A 23,156-nucleotide genomic window follows, 5' to 3' on the forward strand; every position below is an offset into this window, starting at 1 on the left:
CTTTTTCTTGGTTAAGAAAGTGAGTGTAATGTCTACATTTAGATGATAATCTGTTTTACTTGTGTGCTAGCAACTTTGTTTTACAGTATAGAACAGATTTTAAGTATCAGAGCCAGTAACACTAGCGAGAGTTCTGATGTTCTAAAAGCCAGTTAATATTCCTTCTTTCCCATCCAAATTTAAATACACTACATCTTCCCTACATAACCCATAAACTACCTGAAATAATAATAATAGAAATAGTAAATACAATAATTATAAATTTGTTTTTATCATAATCATTCTAGTTAAAAGGGAAATTAACACCTAAAAGTGTACCTGCACACTGGTATATTGCTATATTGGATATATGCTGACAAATAACAGACTAAAGAGCTTCAGGGGTTTAAACTCTTGGGTAGTTAGTCAGTGTTTATCCATCCAGATTCATGGGTTTTGCTCAAATTCTCCATAATAAATCTGGTTTTGGACTAATAATATCAACACATGTAATAAATTATTTTGAAAATTATGAACAATTTAAAATAAATTGTCACAGTATAGCGAAAGCAAAATTTTGCACATGGATCCTTCTCTAGATGCCTAAAAAAATTTTTTTAAAAAATAGAGAAAGAATAGATAGCTAAGCTGTTTTGATTATTTGGGTTTTTTTCCCTGTAATTTTCTTTAGTTTGAACCATTTCCTTCTTTTACCAGTGGGACAAAGTTGAACTTGTATATAGAAGGTATCAATCCTCATATGTTCCAGAAAGCAGCAAACAAAACAAGAAAAACTTGGGTCATCTTAGATAAAACACAGTAAGTAGGTGTTTATTGAAAATTTTGAAGAGAAAGAAGCAAAATATATATTTTCATAGTTGAACAAACAACTGAAGTTGTAACAGCAAAACATTTGTCATTTCATTAATTAAATTTTTATGTCTATCTGACAAAACATGTATCAATGTGTTTTAACTATTCGCATGGAATATTAATGTTTTAAAATAAATATTAAATGTCCTTGAAAACCATATTAAAAATATTTTCTCATTCATAAGTTGAAAGTGATAGCCACAAAGGTGTTCATTTGTTTGTATGTTGTCAACATGTTTCTATGTTTAAACTAATGTACATTATCATTTCTTTCAGGATCCAAAAAAAAAAAAAAAAAAGTGGTAATTAAGCAAACAGCTCATGTATAACCGTTTAATATATAATTTGGATAAAGAGTATTTTATTTTATGAAAACATACTTTTTTAGTATGTCTTCTTCTCAATGATGTAATAAACACAAACTCATATTCACCTGCATATATATGGAATTGTAGTAACAAAAACCATGCTCTGTATATAAAATGAAGATAAAACCGCATCAATTTCCTTATGCTTTAAAAAGCTAGCTCAAATGGTTGTATTGCAGAATTATGTCAGTAAACTGCGAGTTTTGTCAGCTTTCATCTGTATTTCATTCACTGGGTTTTTGTTTTGGTGTTGGTGGTTTTTTTTTTGTTTGTTTTTGGTTGGGTTTTTTTTTGTTTTTGTTTTATCCAGTTAGCTAAATAAAGGCAGAAAGACAAGGAAAAAATGACAGTTTTCATGATAGGTTTGTCTACATGAGGGCATTGTTAGCACAGCAAGGCCAATCAGGAATGAGGGAAAGACATGAAACAATCTAGCTAGGAAAACTATGTCAGCCACACTGCCACATACTATGAAGATTGAAAGACATTGTGACTTAGTTTTTAGAGATTGAAGCACCACAAACTCATTCGAAATGAATCAGAAAAAGCTTTGTATCCATTTTCCCTTTTGAAAAGTTACAAATAATGCTTTTTTTTTTTAAAAAAAAATCCATCTTGCTAGTTTAATGCCTTCAAAGATTCCTAGATGGGGCCTAAGTTATCAAGAAGAGCAAAGAAACTTAAGTGAAATTATAGTTCTTGAGAAAGGCTAAATAACATTTTAGTAATTAATCAGTTAAATAAATAAATAAATAAAATCAGCCTGTGTTCCTCTCTATTGTAATTTAAACAGTGATTTGTCAATATGTATAATCCTTTCAATATATCATAAAATTAAGAATGAATTTTCTAGCTATAATTCCTTTCACTTTGCTAGTATTCAAACATAAATACAGAGTAAAGGTATTCAAATTTTTAATCCTTTAGACAACTACAAATTTTCTTTAAACATGATTCTTTAAACACTACAGAAATATACTGGAGAAACCCAAAAAGTGTGAAAGGAAATGGCAAGCTCTTTATCCCAATTCTATCAGAAGAATTAAGTTTTTTGGCAAATTTTGGAAACAGAAAAAAAAATTTATTTGGTGATTCATATCTTCACAAATCCAAATCTTTCCATTTTTAGCTTATATCAAATTTGATTTCTTTGTACTTAAGAAAACTTCTGAGTCAGAATCTGTATCCAACCCTTATGAATGCAGGTCAGAAAGTGCAATACAACCCCTGGATGTTTTAAATATAACTTTGATGACGTAAAGCTCAAAGTGCAAAATTCACATCAGGTTAGAGAGAGCAGGATTGCAATGTCTCGGGAAAACGTTCATTAGAGGAAGATTTTCTTCTGTTGGGATGGCAATGTAGAAATTCACCAACTAAAGTAGCCTGTGATCAGACAGCAAATCTTCTTTCAGTGGTTTACACTGTAGCCCCACCTGAAAAATGAAAATTAAACATTCAGTATTTCCACTGTGGGTGCTCTTTCCCAGCTTTTCTAAAGCTAATCTGGGTCACCCAGGCTGGTTTCCACACACAGAGCCACAACAGTCAGGCACCTCTGTGGTGGCAGAGACAACTGTTTGTCAAATTCCCATCTACTTCAGCACTAAATCAGTGGAAAACTGTTTGGGCCTTACCACGTGGTTTGAAACAAAGCTTCTTATTCTTGTAAGCACTGTAGGCTGCTATTGATCCAACAACCAGTATTACAAATGCAGAAATTACAGGAGATGTAACTCCGGCTATTAAACCCGAATCTGTGGAAAAGGAAAGGGAAAAGGTTTTTTTCTTTCAGAGGCACTTAAATGGTTTGTCTTAAGCATATTTTCAACTAAAGCGTGCCTTTAACAAATTATGAAAATAGTTTGGTGTAATTATTGAATTAAGCAGATAAATAGAAATAGTGTTATATTACAGCTGCTGTGAAAATGATGTCTTAAAGCCTAAATTATTATATGTGCTACTTTTACAAAGCTATTATTGTTTTAATATTTCATAAAGATCAGAAATAAATTGTAGAATAATGTAAATTATTTACTATACCTGTGTTCCCTCCATGATTGAAATGATGCTCCTCTTCTCCTGGAAGAGAGGGTGAAGTGTCATCAAAGAAACACTTGTCATCCTGATTTGAGAACTAAGTCTTTACTCAGCAAAGTGTGACATACAAAGGGCAAGAGGGGTGGTCCGACAAGACTGCAAGAGAAGAGCTCCCCTTCCACTCCCCACTGATGGCTGTGCTGGCCAGAGGAATAACTGTTCATCCTCTTGAAAATTCCTTTTTGGGGAAGAATGTCATTTTGAATTGAATGACCATATATAACAAGCTACATCAAGCTGATGTCACAGGGAGGTCAGTATACTCTATCTCTTCTCTACTGCCAGACAATCAGATCATTTATCAGTAGGTTTACATCAAGATCTTAGTCTTGATCCATCTACTTCAGCATGCCTCTTTGCTTTTGGACTTTCCTTGCTGAATTTAAAGGGATAAAATCTGCAGGCTTCTGGCATATGCTAGAATGCAAAAAAAATGTTTTGGAATATGTTAAGTTCTAGCTTCAGGCTCAAAACCATGTTTTTCCATGAAGGATAACTAACCTAAACAAAAATAACAGAGTCTGGTCCCATACCTTCAGAGACAGATTACCACTAAAGCAAAACCAACCAACTCCAATTTATAGGTGTTAGGAACACACTGCAAGGGAAATAGGCAAATGTTACCTGGTGGTAAAGGCTTTCCATCAAGGAGATCTGAGTCATCAAAACCGCCTGCAAGATAAAGATTCCAGTTGCAAAATTAGCTACTATGGTAACCCCTTCAACTCTCCTGTCCACTCCTTTTGCAGTGTTCTAGGGAGAGAACACTAGAAATCCCAGCCTCGACATTGTGGACCATGTCTTACACTGATCAGTCACCTACCAAAATTCACCTGAAAGCTGAAGTGCACTCACACTGCTGGTGTGTTGTTCTAGGGCTGTTTTGGGCACTTGTGGGTTGTGTGGGCTTGAGTTCTCAGTAACAAAAATCCTTAAATAACTTGGATATCTTGAGTCCTAGTGATCTCTGAAGCAGAAAGTCAGTGAATGACTTTCCAGGAAAGACTCCAGAAGGACCACTCCATGACTCACCACTACAGCCATACCCAAAGTAAGTACAGGTGCAGGGTGAAAGCCAGAATAGATATGCCACATTTACTTTGTTTAAGCAAGTGTCTGCAACCAAACTCAAAAGCAATCCAGGCTGCCCAGCCCCATCTGCTGTATGCCCCAGGGCCGTCTCAGATACACATCTCAAATTGATTGGAACACAGGTTTATCCCTGCCCTGTGGCTAGATGTCAAATTTGAACCTTTGCAGAGTTCAGTGTATACATGTCCAAAATGAAAAGGCAAACAAGATGAAATGTTAGTCTCGTGCCACATAAGATGCAGTGTCCCACATTTTGAACAAACAGAAAAACTTTATGGTATCAATACTAACACTTATATTTGGTCTCCAGCAAGACCTTTGACACTGTCTCCCACAATATATTCATGGATAAGCTGGCAGCCTGCGGCCTATACAGGAACACTCTTTGCTGGGGTAAGAACTGGCTGGATGGCCGGGCCCAGAGAGTGGTGGTGAATGGTGCTGCATCCAGCTGGCAGCCAGGCACCAGTGGCATCCCTCAGGGGTCTGTGCTGGAGCCAGTTTTGTTTAATTTTTTTTTTTTTTTTTGATGATATGTATTGAGGGTATTGAGCCTTCATCAGTAAATTTGCAGATGACACTAAGCTGGGAGTGTGAGTTGATCTATTGGAAGGTAGGAGGGCTCTGCAGAGAGACCTGGAATGGTTGGATGGATGGGCAGAGTCCAATAAGGTGAAGTTTAATAAGTCCAAGTGCTGAGTTCTGCATTTTGACCCACGTAATCCCCTGCAAAGTTATAGGCTGGGGATGGTGTGGCTGGACAGTGCCCAGGCAGAAAGGGACCTGGGGGTTCTGGTCGATAACCGACTGAACATGAGCCAGCAGTGTGCCCATGTGGCCAAGAAGACCAATGGCATCCTGGCCTGGATCAGGAATGGTGTGTCCAGCCAGAGAAGGGAGGTCATTTTTCCCCTGTACTCAGCACTGGTGAAACCACATCTCAAGTGCTGTGTCCAGTTCTGGCCCCTCAGTTTAGGAAGGACATTGAGATTCTTGAACATGTCCAGGGGAGGCAGTGAGGCTGGTGAGGGGCTTGGAGCACAAGGCCTGTGAGGAACAGCTGAGGGAGCTGGGGTTGTTTCGCCTGGAGAAGCCTTAGAGGTGACCTTATCCCTCTCTACAACTTCTTGAAGGGTGGCTGTAGTCAGGTGGGGGTTGGTCTCCTTCTCCAGGCAGCAACTGACAGAACGAGAGGACAGAGTTTTCAGCTGCACCAAGGGAAATATAGGTTGTATATTAGGAAAAATTTTTTTACAGAAAGGGAGATAAAGTACTGGAATTGTCTGCCCAGGGAGGTGGTGGAGTCACCACCCCTGGATGTGTTTAAAAAAAGATTGGATGTGGCACTGGGTGCCATGCTTTACTTGAGGTGTTAGGGCATGGGTTGGACTTGATCTGGAAGGTCTCTTTCAGCCTAGTAATTCTGTGATTTAGAAAAAAGCTTTCTCAACTCTGAGTTAGAAACAGTGACTACAAAAGGAAGATGTAGGGAAAGGATGATATAAGGAGAAATAAGAGGTTAAAGTATTCAAAATGTCTGGTCTGAACAGCTCAGAGCACTAAATTTTCTTAAGAGCAAATATTCTTACCAGAATTACCATAACTTCCTGGGCGTGGTGGAAGAGGTGGATATAAAGGTTTTCTTGAGATGTCACCTATTGATAATTAATATTGTTAGATGATTGAACAGGCAAAACTGGCAGCTGTAAATAAAAACATTTTATACTTATTTCTAATTTGTCCTCCCATGAATTAATAAAAGGACCTTGTCAGTAGTTAAGAAGATTTAAGCACTATATCAACAAATATCTAGCTACAAAAACTGACTTGGAAGTGAAAAGAGAATATTTTCAAAAGAGAAGAATTCACAAAAACCTTAAGGGAAAATATTCTATGTATATCTGGCAAGTGCTAACATTGTTTAAAGCTTACAGCTGGACAGAAAAATGTGTCACTGTGGGTGTCAGTGGTGCAGTTATTCAGAGCCAACAGAGAAGCTGGTGTTCTTGTTTGGGCAGGAGGCAACAGGTTGTGTCATTGCCCTCAGCAGCTATTAATAAGGCCTGCAGATTAGTTTCATCTAACAGATGCTGAATTTATCTATTGCGTAATGAATGTTCCGCTCTTGAATTGTGCAAAATGAACTTAGACTTCAGCTTCACTGTTGTTTTGGACTTTGTGCTAGCATTTAGCCCTAATTTTTTTGCCAAAGGATTAGAAAGAAATGCATTGGATAGAGGAGATCTGATGACTAGCAGCAGTTTCCAAACTTCAATGCTAAGAGCTCACTCAGGTCAAAGCCTGCCAAATTTAATATCTAGTGGTGCTGCTCTGTGTGTATAGAGTTGGTCTTCTCTTGCCATCCTTTTCTCAACCAATTCAACCACATATTTAACTACTCTTACAGCCAGACAGTGAATCTAGCTCTGCACAGATCAAAATTAGGTGACAGAAATAAATAGCAATCTCCCTCCCCCTCCTTAAATCTTTCACCTTCTCAACATGCCAGATGCCCCTTTGCTATGTTTTCTTATTGCCTAGGTGCTAAATACAATGCTTCTGTTTCTGAGCATCATTTAGGGTCTGATGCAGAAAATTATTTAGGTATATGCTTAACTTCAAGTGAGTTTAGCCTACAGCCAATGGATTTTATGTAAAGTCACAAAGCTTTGCTGAATCAGACTTTGCCCAATTCATCATATTAAGTAGAGGAAGGACTTGCTGTGTTCCAGCTCTCTGTTTAATGAACTAAGATTCACTGTGGCACAAAAGCAGAAAACCACCAATCTCATATTTCATTTCTATTGTGATGTTGCTCTTAGTCTTCTCTAAGGATAAGAAGACACATTGTAAGGGATAGTTGGTGAAAAAATAATGCCTTCCGAAATACTGATAATGAGATATGTAACTTTAACCTCATTATACCATTTATGAAGGTCAATTAAGAACTTGAACTGAAAATGGAACAAAGAAATAAAAAACAATGGAAATACAATTTTATATCCTTGGAATGAAAAGATTTTGTTTAGTTAAGATACTTAAGCTATTAATTAATGCTTTAGTCAGTATATTTAACCTATCCTTTCATAACAGTAAAATAAATAACTTAATAACCTTTCAGTAAAAGCTTGCAGGAATGGAAGAATTATTGTAGGGAGGAATAAATGAAAACATAAACATGGGAATTATTAAGAAAAATAGATTCAGCTTTGAAAAATGTGGACTAATATGCCATTCAAACAAAGGCATGAAGTGCCACAAAAGAATTTGAAAACAGGAGAAAAAATATAAAAAGTGTCATTCTCTGAGACTGAAACATGACTAAACCAGACAACTGCAGCAGGTTCAGAGGTTCTGTGCAATTGGCTGAGAAGTAATTTTTCTTTTTTGGGGCTGTGATTAAAGTGGAATTTAAGGCTTTGGTTCAATAATAATTGTATTTTGGGTAACTGCAGTATTCAAGAACATTCCTAGAGTACTTCACCTAGTATCACTGGTATATCTCTAAAAACACTAAATAAAATTTAGTGTAGAAATTCCCAGCCTCAAGGATTTCATATATCTGCACAGCTCAGTACAGTACTGTGAATACTTCCTAGGTCAGGTCTGGGTGTTATGGGAATATCTGGAAGTTAACAGCATGTTACCACAGCTTAACCACTTCAAGCTTAAGCTGTATTCACCAGTACTCATCTCTGAAACATTCCTTCCTGAATTTCTAATTTGCCATCAACAGAGCTACAAGAAGCTCAAACCTCTTCATCCAGCATTACTTCTGATTTCTAATCTTAGGCAGGCTTATTTTTGGTAACTGAAGAAACTACAGCCATCACCTTCTTCAAGCTTCTGGGCCACATTTGCTCCCCCCAGCCCTGCCTGGGGTGCTCTGCTGATGCCTTAAGTTTTAGCCTTCATGTTTTTCAGATTCTGTGCTGCCTAGGTGTGTAGCTCTGAGCCTCATATTAAGTACTGGTAAACTCTCTTCACAGAGTAGGTAGACAAAACAAATCCTTCTCCAGATGGAGACCAAGGACAGCTTTCAGACCCAAAGGCACAAACGGTGGACTGAAGAGAGAAAACAAGAAGGATGGGACCTCATAACCTGAAGCTGTAATTGGACAATTAAGCCCCAATATACAAATGGATCAAAATTTATAAAAATGTAAGACCTCATGACCGGTTAGCCATTTTTGTGACCATTTTAAGTCTACCTCATGTGTAGCCCTGGCCAGGCTCTTGTCCTGCCCAAGGTGTATCCTAAAGACCTTTCAATAAATACCTACTTTATTCTTTAACTCTGTCCAGTCTTTGTTTCAGATCAGCCTTCCCAAGGAATCAATGCCATGGTACAGCAAGCCCCAGCTAACTTCAGTTCATGCAAGGCAGAGCAGCTGGAAGCTCTCAAAAGTAGCTGGTGACCAGGTGCTGTCCCCATTCTGCATGATGGCCTCAGGCAGAAGGGCTGCATGTCAAGACCATAGCACCTCCTGCAGTATTGAAATCTCTTTTTACACATTAGGTGGAGTTCAGGAGAAGACTATGAAAGAAAAAAATCCCCTTGTATTCAAGGAAACAAGGGAGTACTCACCCCCACCAAGAGCATCTCCTAAATGTAGATCATTGTCTAAAATGAATAGGAGGAAGATGTAGAAAAGTCAGTTACACATGATTCTTGTGGGAAATGAAATCTTATTTTCATTAGAATGTGTACAACTGCATGTTTGACAAGTACCTTTTTCAAGACAGTGACACAAATAACTTATCACGCTTTTCACGAAAACTCTAATAGACTCTAACATTTCCCCACACACTAATTGACAAATAGCACAGTATTTTCTACTCAAAATACAAAGGATTTTTTCCTGTTTTAAACAATGTCAAAAAAAAATCTTACACTTGAATCACGATCAATACCTCTTTAATATACCTGCAAGTACAAAAATAAAGCTAGCTGTGTTATAATGTGTAACTGTACCCATTTTTAAATTATAACATTTAATGATTAACGTTTATGCCGTTAAAATTGTTATATGGATGTTTAGCTTGTCATTTATTGAACTGCAAAAACTGAATATCCATTTCAAGAAAAATACTAGGGAGCAATAAACCTACTTGGGGAGAGATTGAATCAATTAATCTACTTAAGGGCCATGGGAAACGCTTGCTTCAGGCAATCATTTGTGCCTGACTGAGGCTGGGAGACAATCTGTTTTTACTTGCCTGAGCTATAAAGGTTTTTAGATAGGATTAAATGTGCGTATGTGAAAGTTAGCCAGTAAATCAGCTGGCTGTGACCATTGCCCAGCACCATACACGTGTCTTGCTGTGCCTGGGATGGAATCTTCCCATGCAATAAACAATCTGTCCATGAGTTGCAGATGCACATAGAGGAACTCTTGGCTCTAACACAAGTGTGGATATGAGTATGTGGGAGGTGTTTTAAGGTGTATGTGGAATGAAAGTAAGCTCTGAAAGAAATACGTTAGATGGATGTTATATCTCCAAGAATCCCTTTCTTGATGCTTATATGCATGGAGTGATACAGTAAATCAAAAGAAAAGGGATAGCAAAACCTATCTAAATTTTGGTAACTGTGCTTGTTGCCGCCGACAATTAGATAAACTATCAATTAAATGAATACTTTTTCCATTAAAGATGCGTCAGAATTCCTGAAACACAGGAAAATCACCATGCAGAACTGTATTTTCTTCTGTTCTTTATACCTAGGAGGAATGGGAAGTTGCATTTGCACAGTATCTAGTCTCATTTGAGTAACAGCTCAGAAATGCTTTGATGTCACCAGGAAATCTAGCAGGAAAACAAACAAATTCATAATGCATGACTTGATTTGTTCTTGTCAGGTGGAGGTCCTCCCTGTCTCTGCCCAGCAAAGAGCTGCATTTCAAAAATACCTCTACCTGTCAGCTGTAAGAAGCAATAAATTGAAAGCCAGATTCAATTTATTATTGAGATGAAGAATTCAGGTAAAAGGCAAGTTCTGCTCTGGAGGGTTCACGTAGATATTTGTTGCAGAAATGCTAAGGTTGATATGAGTGAAATTAAAATGGAATGTGTCTTTCAGGACCAGAAAAAACAGCGAAGTGTTAAAAGAACAGACAATAAAGGTCACTGTTCCCAGCAGTAAAACTGAGGAATGTCTTGTTTCTGTCAAAACCAGCAGGCCTGTGCTCTGATGACAGCACAGATGACTTGTCAGCAGGGGAAAAGCAGAAAGGCATTCTAACACCAAAGGTTGCAGCATATCACTACTTTTCTGATCATCCACCCAGAAAGTAAGTTTGTGCACATAACTTGTGTACTCTGAAGAAGAGAAAAAAAAAAAAAAAAAATATGGCAGGCAGGAACCTGACCAATTGTCTAGAGACACTGGAGTGAGAAATATTATGAGGCAAAGGACCTCTCTATAATACCTGATTATTCCTAAAGGATATAAAAGGTCTGTGGATTCTACTTGTCATTTCTGATCAAGAAGCAGCACAGAGACAGGATAAGAGCTCAGTAGCTGTCAGGTTTTGTCTCATGCTGCGCATGATGCTCACCAGACCACCTAAGCACAATCATCTTGGTGCTCACGAGCATGTGGGTGTGAGGATATGGCTGAATTAAACAGGAGAGCTTCAACACAGGCAAAGGTGCATGCGATGCCCAGAGGACACTTCCTGTAATTAATCTCAGTTGCACAAAAATCTCAGTGAGCCTCACTTCTGTAGGAGATATAGAGGGAACCCAGAAGTTAAGATGAAGCTAGAACATACTTTCGTACCAAATCCAGTAACTGATTTATAACACTGGGGGCTTGGGTTTTTAAAAAAGCTTTAATTGCTTTTCTAAACTCTCTGCAGTCCTCTAGTGCTGAAGGAGACTCTGAAATAGTTGGAAAACACAGAACTCTTCCTGCCTAAAAATTAGTGAAGTGGATTTGGTTAGAGTAGATATTCATCTGATGTTCCTATGTCTTACAGATTTAGGAGTCCCTAAAAATAAAGATTACTTTCACCTGCCTGAGGCAGCTACAGTGAAGATATTGGCACCAAAAGCTATCTTTAAACATGACCAAAGATAAAGTTTTTTAGAGCACAATTCAAATAACTTGAAATGTTTACATTAGGATGGGAACAAAACCACATTAAGTGCAATATTTTAGAATAGACAGACACCTCTAATCTTGGCCAGACACAAATTTTGTTTGTCAAATGAAGTCGGAAGGAAGAATGCAGCCATTAAAGTATATAATAGCTACCACTTTCACAAAATACCGCCCCTGTTTGTTCAAAGAGGGTGCCAGAGAATTGTGTGGAAAATGTAACGACTTTCATGCACCTAAAATCTTATTGCAAAGTTTTTCCAGAAAAAGACCTAAAGTTGGTGGGGTTTTTTTTACCCAGTGTTTTCCAAGCATTTTGTTTGATAGACAGAAAGTTATTCCAGTGCAGTTTAGGTGAAAAAAAATTCTATGTTGTCATAAATTTTTCCATGACAAATACAGTTTTTTTCTTGTTTGGAATTTGGATTCTTTCAACGCTAAAAAGTTTTCATTGGAATTCGTTGTTTGATATTCTCAGGATGACAGCTCTCCACTGTTCAAAGCCCTTTTTTTTTCCTTTCTGACACAGGTGGCTGTAGCAATCAATACTAGATAATATGAATCAAATACATGGTGAGAAGAAAGAATAGCTGCAACTTCTTTTTGATTCTTTTCCAACTCTGTTATCTTATTCATTATTATAATGAATAAATATACAAAAAGTAAAGATAATAGGGAAAAATTTTTAGCAATTTTTAGCAACATCTACCCATTGTTACACTACCCTAGGGAGTTCAGAACAATCTAGAAAAGTGTGAAGAAGGTCTTCAGGAAAAAAAAAATACTATTACTGGCCAGCCATACTCGAATGCCATACCAGAAGCAGTAAAGACACGTAATTGGTAATTGTCAAAAGAGCTCTTATTTGACTTTAAGAGGAGAGCTGTTATTCCCACATTACCTCAGCTAAAACACAGCAGCAAATATGATAAAGAACTTCATTTGAAAGTTTCTTACGTATACAAAATCAGTTTTATGACCCGTTATTTATTACTCACTGAACACAGGTCTTGTCGGTCTTCTGATCACTGTAGGTTTCCTGGTAATTATGTCATCTGTTGAACACAACGACATGCCAATAAACATTAACAACTTCAACTTAATGAAAACAGGTATCTGCAAATGTAGAGAGCTGCTTTCAATAAACCTTTATATACCACAGCAGAAGCCAAAAATGAAGGAATATGTTTTCAAAGCTATTTTTTGTTTGTTTTAATAATTTTCATTTTGCAATAGAAACATTGAAATCTAGCATTCTACAGTTCTCTGTATCTTTAATGTAAGCAGTAGCCCCTTCATATTCCATTCCTCAAGGAAAAAGACTTAAGATTTATTATTAAATGTAAATTCCATAGTAAAATAAGGATAGAAAATTTACATACCAGGGTGATCAAGGGCATCAGCTAAATCAAAATCACCTTGACCTAGAACGAAAGTGACAGAAGACACTAAGTCAGCAGGAAGGTTTCCACGACCTACAGACCTGAGGGCTCTGTACAGAGCCAGAACAGCAGTGAGAGGCAAAAGAAAGACCAACCCAAACAGCAGCAGGCACAGAACAAGCTTTCAGCTGTCATCCCTGCACAGCACAGTCCTGAATGACTGTGAGAGATGGGCTCATTTAATTCAAGGAAGTTATTTGTTCAAGTAAGCCAAAGAAAAGCTGTTCTCTTGTGTTATCATATTCACCTGCTGTGCAAACACCCCTTTGAAGAACACAGGTTGCCAGTTAGAGAGCACAGGACTATTGCCAGGTGACAGCTGAAAGTAGCACTCAGCACAGTACTTGTGAACCAAAATCATTAGTTGAGAATTTTTAATATCTTCATTTTTATTTTACTGGCTCAGCTTAGCAAGCAGCTTTATTGTCAAGCTTGCCTTGCGATCACTTGCAACACAAATCAACTTTGTTTTTTAATTCTTACTGTAACATGGGCCATAAATAAAAGATATTAAGATGTGTTTACCTAATTTAGTTTTGTCTGTAAATTAAAAAATCTGAAAAGCGAAAAAAACCCCTCTTCCTGTTCCCTTTTAGGTGACAACAGTATCTTTGAATGTCACAGCAGAGTAATTAGCATCTGTACTTTTCAAGTTAGCAGGCAAAGAAAACTGAAAAATATTTTAGATGTATAAACTGAAATAGATGACTTTTAACTGAACACACACAGTTACTCATGTAAGTTTTACTTTCAACTCTATAATCTGCTACTTTCCTTGTAATATCCAGGCTTCATGAAACACGTTTGCAGAATATGTATCCACTGGTTTTCTTCCAGGGGATGCATCACCCTTGTGTTTGCATTCCAAATATAAAATCAGCCTACACAAACCCACAAAAAGTCATGACATGCTATGACATCCCTAAACAGAAATGCATTACTGTACTCTATCGAGTAAGCCTCAAGCTGCACTTGATCTGTATATGGTTATTATCCCTTCTAAAAGGCTTAATACCTTGAGGAGTTTTTCTTGGCAAGTCTTGAACATTTCACAGCAAGAAAGGTGTCACTGTTCAAGTGAATAAGCGGGGGAACAGAGAGAGGCTGTACAAAACAGAGGTTTGTCAGCACAGCAGTGCTCAGCCTTCAGCTCAGCTCCTTCATCTTGACAGGTCCTGTTCATGGCATCCTTCTCATTAACCACTGTTCCTGAATAATAGCTTTTCCCTGTGTCAAAGAGCTTCCAGAAAGATTAATTATCAGTGGTGAAACACTGTGTGATCCTCAAATAACAGTCAGTACAGGAAAAGAAAGTAGAAATTTTGTTTCCCACGAGGATTTTAATGTAAGTCTGTGAACTTAATTATGGATGGGGTCTGATGGAAGAGATAAAACCAGGCTGGAATGCAAAGTACAAATGGCTTCTAAAGCAAAACTGTCCCAGTAAAATACTAAGAGGAATATGTTTGGTAAGTAAAAATAGGTAACAGCATAAGACTTTCCCAGTAATGTTAGCAGAGTGGCAGGGTCTCTCTTTATTGTTTGATTTGCTTTTTGCATGTTGCCTCATTTGGCCACTTCTCCCTCCTGTGCCCCGCCCCTCAGCCAACATTGCCAAGTTCAATAACTTTTGGATTGGCTCTTCAGGTGGATAATATTCATGGAATCATAGAAGCATAGAATGGTTTGTGTTGGAAAGGACCTTAAAGACCATCTATTTCCCACTCTCACTGCCATGGGCAGGGACACCTTCCACTAGACCAGATTATTCAGTGATCCATTCAACCCTGAACATTTCCAGGGGTGGGCTATCCACAACTTCTCTGGACAACCTGTTCCAATGCCTCACCACAATCACAGTTAAAAAAAAAGAAAAAAAAAAAAAAAAAAAAAAAAAAAAAAAAAAAAAAAGTCTTCCTAATATTTAAAACTACTGTGTTTCAAATTAAAGCCATTATTAAAGCCACATTCTAAGACTGACAGGTTGCAGATTTTTAATATTAATCCATTAAATGCACAAATATATAAAATAAACAAGTTGTTTCATCAGAAGATATTTTCTGCTAGAGCCCTGAATGCACTACCAGCCCTTACCGTCCCTGACCTGCTGCCCATGGACTGTCACTCCAGCCAGGGAACCCTTTGATCTTGCTGCAGACATGCTACCCACAGGCAGACATCCTGGCATTGCCTTGACTTATATGGTCAAATTATATTTTTCTGAAGCATTTCTTCAGTGCCTGCAGTACAAGAAACTTAAGCTTGACAGTCTTTTGATTTTGTCCTCTGGTAAAATCCTCATTTTTGATCAGCATCCTGTGTACTGGACGAGGTTGTCTGACCCGACCTCCATTGTCTCAGGATGCCACCATCATCAATGGCTAAAACCATTTCTTCTTGGAGTGAGTGATTAGGAACAATTTTGTAACCATAATCAGAATAAGAGTCATGAGAAATAATTTTGTAATACCAAAGAGCTGTTGGCCAAACCAGCTTCTTTGTTGCAGGTCATGACATGCAAGAACTAACAATATAGAAAGCAACTACTGAGGTCCTAATGCTGTAAAGAGAATGTGACAAAATCGACTTGTGAAGGAAGACTGTGGAAAACTTTCAGGTGGAATATTTCTTTGAAGTTAGGGAAAAATAAAAATAGAAGGTGGAATCTAATCATATTATGAAATTCAAGCAAGGTCATGCAGATGCTTTCAAATGCATGAAAACTAAGGCAAAACAACAGACTGAAACAGTGACTGACACCTGCCCTTCTTCTGGATAATACCAATGTTTCCCTCTCCTATTGTATATCTGTTCTGCTATGAAAAAGGTGTGAAAAGCGACAAGGCGTTACTTTGAGACTTCAAGGGAGAAACAGAAGAAAGCTACTGAAATTTTAAGAAGAGAAAAAAAGACTACTGAAAATTTCCTGCAGGAATTATTCAGATTGATTTTTAAAAAATTATTTCTGATGATAAATCAAGTAATAAAAAGAAAAGGACACCAACAAAGAATGACTGCCAGGGAGTAAGACAGGAATGCACAGTGAAATCTCTTTGACTGTGTAAACATAAACTTTGACAGACGGGCAGTTTATACCAGGAGATCTGTGCAGCACGGTAAATTATACTGCAGTAAGCCAAAAGACTGCTTGGACTTTGATGCCAACTTCCTCCGATAATAACATCAAATGACCTCAAGGACTAAGATTCTGTGGAACAGAATTTTAAATACTCATTACCATTCCTGAGACTGTACCTAGACATTTTTAAGAATCTAATTTAAGGAGGATAACACTTGGTTAAATAGCAGAACAGCTCAGACTTTATCCACATCATGGTCAGTCTTAAAACAAAACCACATTAGTCTCAGAAAATATTTAGCTCAATAGAAGCTGCAGTCACTTCAGAGAACTCTGAAGATTAATTACAAGGGAAATAAGTTAGTGAAGCTCTCCACAGAACAAAAAGACTGAAATAAATTAATTTTTCACATAATCTTTTTTTTTTTTTAATCACCTTCCATAATAGCAGGAGTTGGAAATATACTGATGAAAACAAGAACGAAAGAAATTTTAGTGGGGCAGAAAGAGCTTTGTTCCACTGGGTTTTTTTAATTGGTTGGGGTTTTTGGGTTTGTTGCTGTTGGCTTTGTTGTTTGTTTGTTTTAATCTGGATAAAGTTGTGAAGAGATTCAGCTGTGCAGGTGGTATTATCTCAGAGTTATCTCTGTTATTACTGCATTTCAGTTAGTATGCTATTTCCTGGCATTACTTCTAACCTTTCTTCTGGGAGTATCTCTGCTTTGACAAAGAAATAAAATGACTATAATATCGGTTTTTTGTGGGTGGTCCTCAATGACTCATACTAGAGAATTTGAGAAAATGCTTGCAAAGTCATGTCCTCGGGCACATCTGCATTTAGTGTTTGCAAATTTTAAATACTAGTTTTCTGAAAATATGATCCAAATATCCAGTCACTAAAATGTAGACGGCAGCATCTTTTGTCTATGGTTTAATTTGTTATCTAAATGTTTAATGGTCCACCACACTTTAACTGAGTATCTGTTTGATCACAAGGGTCTGACGTCCTACAGCTTTTGAGTTGAATTTATGAGGAGGAAGGCTGGATTCTGCAAGTGAGTGTTACCAGTTTGTCATGACAACTGCAGTCAAGTTTTCTGACAAAAGGCTACCATGATGTCACTCTGCAATGTTCAATCTTCATATGAACACAGCTTGTGGTCCTTAAAATGTCGCAGATTTAAATAAGGCAGCAATGAATATTTCTAAGTGAGGATCAGGTTATGTGACAAATGAAATTAACTTCTCGGGCTTTTAATATGCATAGTCTAGTATCAAAAAGGAAGCTAAAATCCATAAGAAAATGTGTTTGTATATGTTTCTGGACATACACCTAAAATGTATGTATGTGCATGTTAGATAAATAATTTTGTCATTAAGAAGATTAAATTAATTGGTTTTGGGTGCATTGCTAGTACTTGTATGTTTGGGATGAGTTTACTTGTGTGAAAAATAAATTAGAAGCAACTAACTTTTAATTCTGAGCAAGATAGAAAGGGAGAATAAGATGATTTTACAGTATTTAAAGACTTGAACAAATATGATTTCTTCGATGTAATTAAATAGGAATTATTTTGTGAATACAATGAGCTTAAAACATTGTGAAGCTGGCAGAGACTGAGAAAGAAGTCAGTGACCTAAAAATGAGAACAAAAATTTTCTAACAGGGAACAATATGTTACCCAAATCACTCATGAGACTCATTTTACATCTTTTTTTAGCTGAAACTCTAAGTTATTCTTTGCACAGACCATTTCTGATTGTAATACAATCAAGAAACCCTTTTGCTCCATATTGAGAAAAGAGGATGTATTTTCCCATTCATTGGACTTGGAACATACCCATCTACTGGTCCAACTTTATTCAGGAGGCAATTATGTTCGTTTAAAGGAAATTACTCATTTCTGGGAGAACAAAGGTTTACACCCCAGAGTGGACACAATCTCAATGATCAGGTACTATTTCTTTCATGTAATAGTCTCACGATCCATAGTTCCTGATGATGTTACTGTAGCTTGTTTTTCCTTCAAGGACATTTTGTTTCATAAACAACAATTTCCATTACAACTCCTTGATGCTGGGGTGGAAAATGAGTATGCTTTAAAATCTATAATTAAGATCCAAGGTCCAGTATATAGACCACAACATGTGGACTTGATTATTGACTTCATATTTTTTTGCTAGGCCACTTCTAGTTTTAGTTTAAATGCAAGGAAATGAAAAGGACTCTTTTGCTTATTCATACAAGAACACATTTAAATAATTACCAGCAACAAAGATGCACTAATAAAGTAGGAGTGGCAAGCTTTAGCTCTGTGCAACAGTCTCACGAAACACAAAAGAAAATCTTTCAGTTCTGTGATATTTGCCTTGCTGTTTGAAGGTAACTGATGTTCTTTATGATCTGATATGCCCTGCATACATAAATAAAACAGATATAATTTTTTGGATTTTGCTTCAGAGTGAGTGCAGAAGAAGATACTGTGTGCTGTAAAATTACAGGCAGAGCAAAAGAATTGGGACCTCCCATGAAGGAACAACATACATGTTCCTGTGCACCTCACTCAGATTTTCAGCTTTGTGTCATGAGACAGAAGAGCTTACCCCACGGTGTGGGCTCTTAATCCAAAATTTCTCTCTGTCACTACAGGTTCATGAAGCTGCCAGCTCTTTTCAGCCATTTGGTCTGAGAGTCTCAGGCATAATGATGGTCATGTTACATGAGAACTGTACTCAAACAGGACAGCTGTATGAGAATTCCTACTGAAATCCTTGGTGTGGCACAGGCAACAGCTCTGTTGGGCTCTCAGAATGACCAGTGGCTGCCTAAGTACCAGCTAGCTAAACCCCACTTTCCCCAGTGAGTAGTTTGGAGACAACAGAGGGAACAGAATATAATATATGTAGTCAGGGAGATGCCAGGCTTTGCTGTTTTTGTTGCTCACAGAGTGTGTTTTAAAGTTCCTCTTCCCATTTTCACACCAGGTACACTGGTAAAATGCATGCAAAATAGCTCTTGATCTTCAATATGGATAGCCCCTGGCTCCTTCACCACTGGTGTAACTAGACCAGGGATGTAAGGGAGGACTTCAATTTGTCTGCCAATCTTAGTGCCTACTCTGGCCTTTGCATTCCTTTTTTTTTCCTGTAACATTGTTGCCCATTGAAAATATATTGCTGTGATTTAACTTTTACATAAATTCTTCATGAATTAAAAATCTATTGCTAACAGGCAAAGCTTATTCAGCAGAAATGGGACTTATATTTTCATAACCTATCCAAGCCCATTCCTCCAGCTGGGATGGTGTGTTTGCCTTCAGAAGATATTGTACTACAGGTCAGATTTAAGTATTTTTAGTATTTTCCCATAACGCTCATAGATGTCAACCTGTCAAAAGGAAGAAAGACTAATCGAAACAAACTGAATCTCTCCTCCTACTATGAGGCAAAAACACCACAGAAAGGTCTATTTTTATTCATTTCTAATCTTGAAAGAATTCTGACATTTATTTGTTATTTATTACCCTCAGTGGGATGGAAAGGGTTTGACAATTTATGGTGCAAATAAGTTAACAATACATACTCAGGCAGGCTTGCAACATGGCAGCAATGTTTGAAAAGTGAACCTGAGAAGCTGAGTAACTACGCCAGTTGTTTTCCCAAGCTCTGATGTTGCAACAGTGCTGCTGCTGCTGCTAAGTGCTTCAAGCAGTTCAGGTATGTGGATTTTTCAAACTGCAATCACACCCTCAGCTGATAGCACTGAGGCACCTATGGATAATAGCAGTTCAGGTCTTGGGAGTGAAACAGTTTTGGCAACCAGCAGAAGAGAATTTGTTGCCTGCTGAATCTGTAAGTGCTTCAGCACGTCCACAGGGACCTCACACAGAACAACAGAGAGGACTGCAGATACATGGAACAGTATAAGAAAAACAGGACTGTGTTTGTCATCTCTCCTGTTCTTTTAACTCCAGTGAAAATGACATTATTTATAGAACTAAGTCACACAGGGTCTCAAATTCAAACAAGTCTACAATTTTCACTTCATAAAGTGCACAACTGATTAACTGAGACTACAATTGATTTTGAGTCAAAAATTTCATAAGCTTTAGCTGAATAGAGGTGCATGGTTTACTGACTAGCAATAAATGCTATTCCCTTTACCTGTGGAGCATTCTATACCTGAGGTAGTAAATGTAAACCACCTCAGACATACCAGTCTTTGCACTGTCTTTGTTACTGGCTAAACATGATCTATCAGTCAACATTAAAGAACATGGCTTACATCTACATAGGGAATCTGAGGAGCATTCTGAGCAGTCAGGTCTGAGTGAGAGTCTCAGTTGCCTTCCAGGTCCATACAGGGGAAGGTCCCAAGTTTCACAGCTTCCCCACTGCAGGTGTGCACAGGTTTATGGCCCAGGTGGGACCTATGTTTCAAACAGATGCATGATCTCAGTTACCAGGGAGCAAACTGAGTTGTGTCTGAGCACACCTTAAATGGGCAGTGTAGACACAGCCAAACCTGAATTAGCAGAGATCAACCAAGCTCCAGGAACTGATGAGGAATGTTACAGTGAAATTCAATGGAAGAAGTTTCTGCGAAGTTTATTTCATTTGGATTGGGCTAATAGCCTCACAGACATTTAGTTGTTGAAGCTCAAATATGTAGAAGTCTTCCTGTAAACTACCTAAGTTTAGAAATTCCAAAAGCTAGAGTGTAGCTAAAAATGGAATACTGCAGTCAGCATATATATGTTTCTGAACCGCATCAGATTTCACTTTCCTTGTGCAATGTGGTTCTTGGTTCTGTTATACTTCTGCCAAGAAGTGTCCATTGAGGTAGTCTAGCCAATTAACTCAAGACAGTTGGACATAAAGGAAATGCTGGGTGGTAAGAGGAATGCTGTCATCTGGTCTGGCTGTAGTGGGCCAGTAGTTTATAGATGCTATTACAGAGGATTACAGTTTAGAAAAGAATTAAGCTGCCTATAAACGGGTGAATCATGCCATAGGCATTCCTTTCATAAGAATTAGACCATCTTTTCACCAGCACGGTCAAGCCCTTCTCATGACTTGGTTGGAACTGAGAAGAGGTTTTTGCAAATATCTTTTGAAACATGGTGAATACTTTGATGATAAAATTCAGTGTCTATTGCCACAGACTTAAAAATAATTAAGTTTGCTTGTCCAAGTGGATTAAATAGTTTCCAGAGTCATAAGACTGGCTAAAGCCCACAGCAACTTTCAGCAATGACTTTTCCCCCAGAGCAGAGTCTGAACTGGCTCTAAATTAACACATGTATAAATGAAGAATGATTAGGCTGACTACCCTTGTAATTAAAATAGTAGAGTATAGCAAATTGGCTTGCTCCTGCTCAGGTTCTCTGAACAGAGCTATTCAACATATGACAGTTACGGAACAGGAAAGTCTGCATGCCAAGAGTTGAGAGACTGCATGAATCATCACTGCTCCCAACACAACATGCAGGCCGGCACAGTCCTACTGCTCTGCTCTTTCTATGCCATTCTAATTGCTGAAGACCTCTAAAAAATTCCTCATTTGTTAAAATGAGACCATTGAACTAAGTTAAGATGAGCTGTTTTTCACTGCCCATCACTGCAAGGTCTCCTAGAGACCTCATTTAAATCAGGGGTGGTGGGAAGATCAGCAGCAGCTGCTGTTTTGGAACTAGTGATTAACGATTGGTTTCTTCCTGCAGCCAGTATTGCTAATATACAGAAAAGAAAAGGTTACAAGTACACCACATGGCAGATGTACACAAAGGTAATTCTATTTGGTTTGACCTCAAGAAAAGTTTGAGAGAATATTTTGCTGAAAGAAATTATGTTTGGATATAGTAATATGATTCAGTATGAAAAAGCTACATTTTCCCTATTGCTGTCTATTAATCAAAATATATATACAAAATGTATTTGATTCTTAATTAAACCTGCATGAAAAAGTATGCTCATGTGTGGAATACATTTACTAAGGTTAATTAACTATCAGTTTATAATTACTAATGCATATGCACCAATATAAAAGCATGAACACCTTTAAACTGAATTAGAATATGTTTTTACAATAAAACTCATAAGTTTCCAAATATCAATAACCAAGAAAAGCTTTAACACATTAAGTCATTATTTGACTAAGGATCTGTAGCTAATTCTAAGTTCCCCTGGAAGCTCTCATTTTACAGCTTCCATTTTAAAAAGTTGATGCTCAAGCCTATGCTTGTGAATCATTTTAGCAAAGTACCATTAGTGAGAAAATAAGAAATTATAATAAACAAACATCAACTAGTATAGCTATTATGACCAATCATCCAGGAGACATGTATCTCTTTAGAAACTTATGAAGTACATATAAACACTTCTAAATGCTTCTCATAAAACAGTAGCTACAAAAAAGAAAAAAAAAATTAAAAAAATTGCTAGCAAGCATTTCCAAATAAACAAACATTCCTTTTAGGGGTTGGGAGCTTAGGTTATAGGTTTGGGAGTTAGTTTTTGGTTTGGTTTTTTTTATTATTTTTAATAATCTAGCCTTTGAAATAAGTAAGGTAAAGCTCACTTACCTCTTACATGGATTAGAAGGAAGCCAAGCCACAAAAAAAAAATATTTCTGAATTTCTCCATGCTCTTCTATGCAGTGCCTTGATTGCACCAGTTGGTTTTTTCCAAGAAATGATGGCAAATGTCACAACTGCAGTGTCAAGGTTTAAGGGAGACACTTGGAATCAGCAGTTCTGTCTAAAGAGGTTTCTCACCACCACACCCAAGCTCTGCAGGAGAGAGGGAGAAACTTTTGTGTGTGCAAAGGCAAGTAACAAAAGAAAGTAGCCCTGCTAGACCCAAGCTGTGAGCAGCACATGAGGTGCCACCTGTGCTCCAAGAAACTTTATCACCCAGGGAGGAAGCAGGAAGAGCTGGGGAAGCATTGGGAGCACCCAATCAGGAGGTGCCTGTACTCTCTGGATCCACCTCCTTCCCAGAGGGGAAAGCCAACCTGTTTGACATCCTCACCTTCAAAGTAGGGTGTGGTGCTGTGGGAGCTCAAGTAGTTTGTAAGAGGAGATCATCCATCTCTGAAGCATGCTTGAAAGAATCAC

The 23,156-nt window shown here is 37.6% G+C and overlaps 1 protein-coding gene across 2 annotated transcripts; it reads right to left on the bottom strand.

The window, feature by feature from the left end:
- Positions 1-784: 784 nt before the first annotated feature.
- Positions 785-22,925, bottom strand: XG (Xg glycoprotein (Xg blood group)). 2 transcript variants are annotated; one of them, XM_066176465.1, is made up of 9 exons: positions 22,623-22,925; positions 12,900-12,941; positions 12,516-12,572; positions 9,001-9,036; positions 6,002-6,067; positions 3,945-3,992; positions 3,264-3,302; positions 2,858-2,977; positions 785-2,656 (listed from the first exon to the last, which is right to left on the bottom strand). In XM_066176465.1, exons 1-9 carry the CDS (start codon positions 22,681-22,683, stop codon positions 2,640-2,642), a joined length of 486 nt encoding a protein of 161 aa, XP_066032562.1. In that variant the 5' UTR covers positions 22,684-22,925; the 3' UTR covers positions 785-2,639. The 2 variants fall into 2 exon arrangements, with proteins under 2 accessions (XP_066032562.1, XP_066032563.1); XM_066176466.1 differs by lacking the exon at positions 22,623-22,925 and adding an exon at positions 13,055-13,107.
- Positions 22,926-23,156: the final 231 nt, after the last annotated feature.

The sequence above is a fragment of the Chamaea fasciata genome, unplaced genomic scaffold, assembly GCF_029207755.1.
Source record: "Chamaea fasciata isolate MVZ Bird 193981 ecotype frontalis unplaced genomic scaffold, bChaFas1.0.hap1 SCAF_2, whole genome shotgun sequence".
Lineage (NCBI taxonomy): Eukaryota > Metazoa > Chordata > Aves > Passeriformes > Sylviidae > Chamaea > Chamaea fasciata.

Excerpts from the sequence above, each read along its gene's own strand:
- XG (XM_066176465.1), bottom strand. The coding sequence starts at position 22,683 with ATGGAGAAATTCAGAAATATTTTTTTTTTGTGGCTTGGCTTCCTTCTA. Across the intron at positions 12,942-22,622 it reads CCTTCTAATCCATGTAAGAG|GTCAAGGTGATTTTGATTTA; the intron begins GTAAGTGAGCTT and ends CTTTCGTTCTAG. Across the intron at positions 3,303-3,944 it reads TGGAAAGCCTTTACCACCAG|GAGAAGAGGAGCATCATTTC; the intron begins GTAACATTTGCC and ends CCTCTCTTCCAG.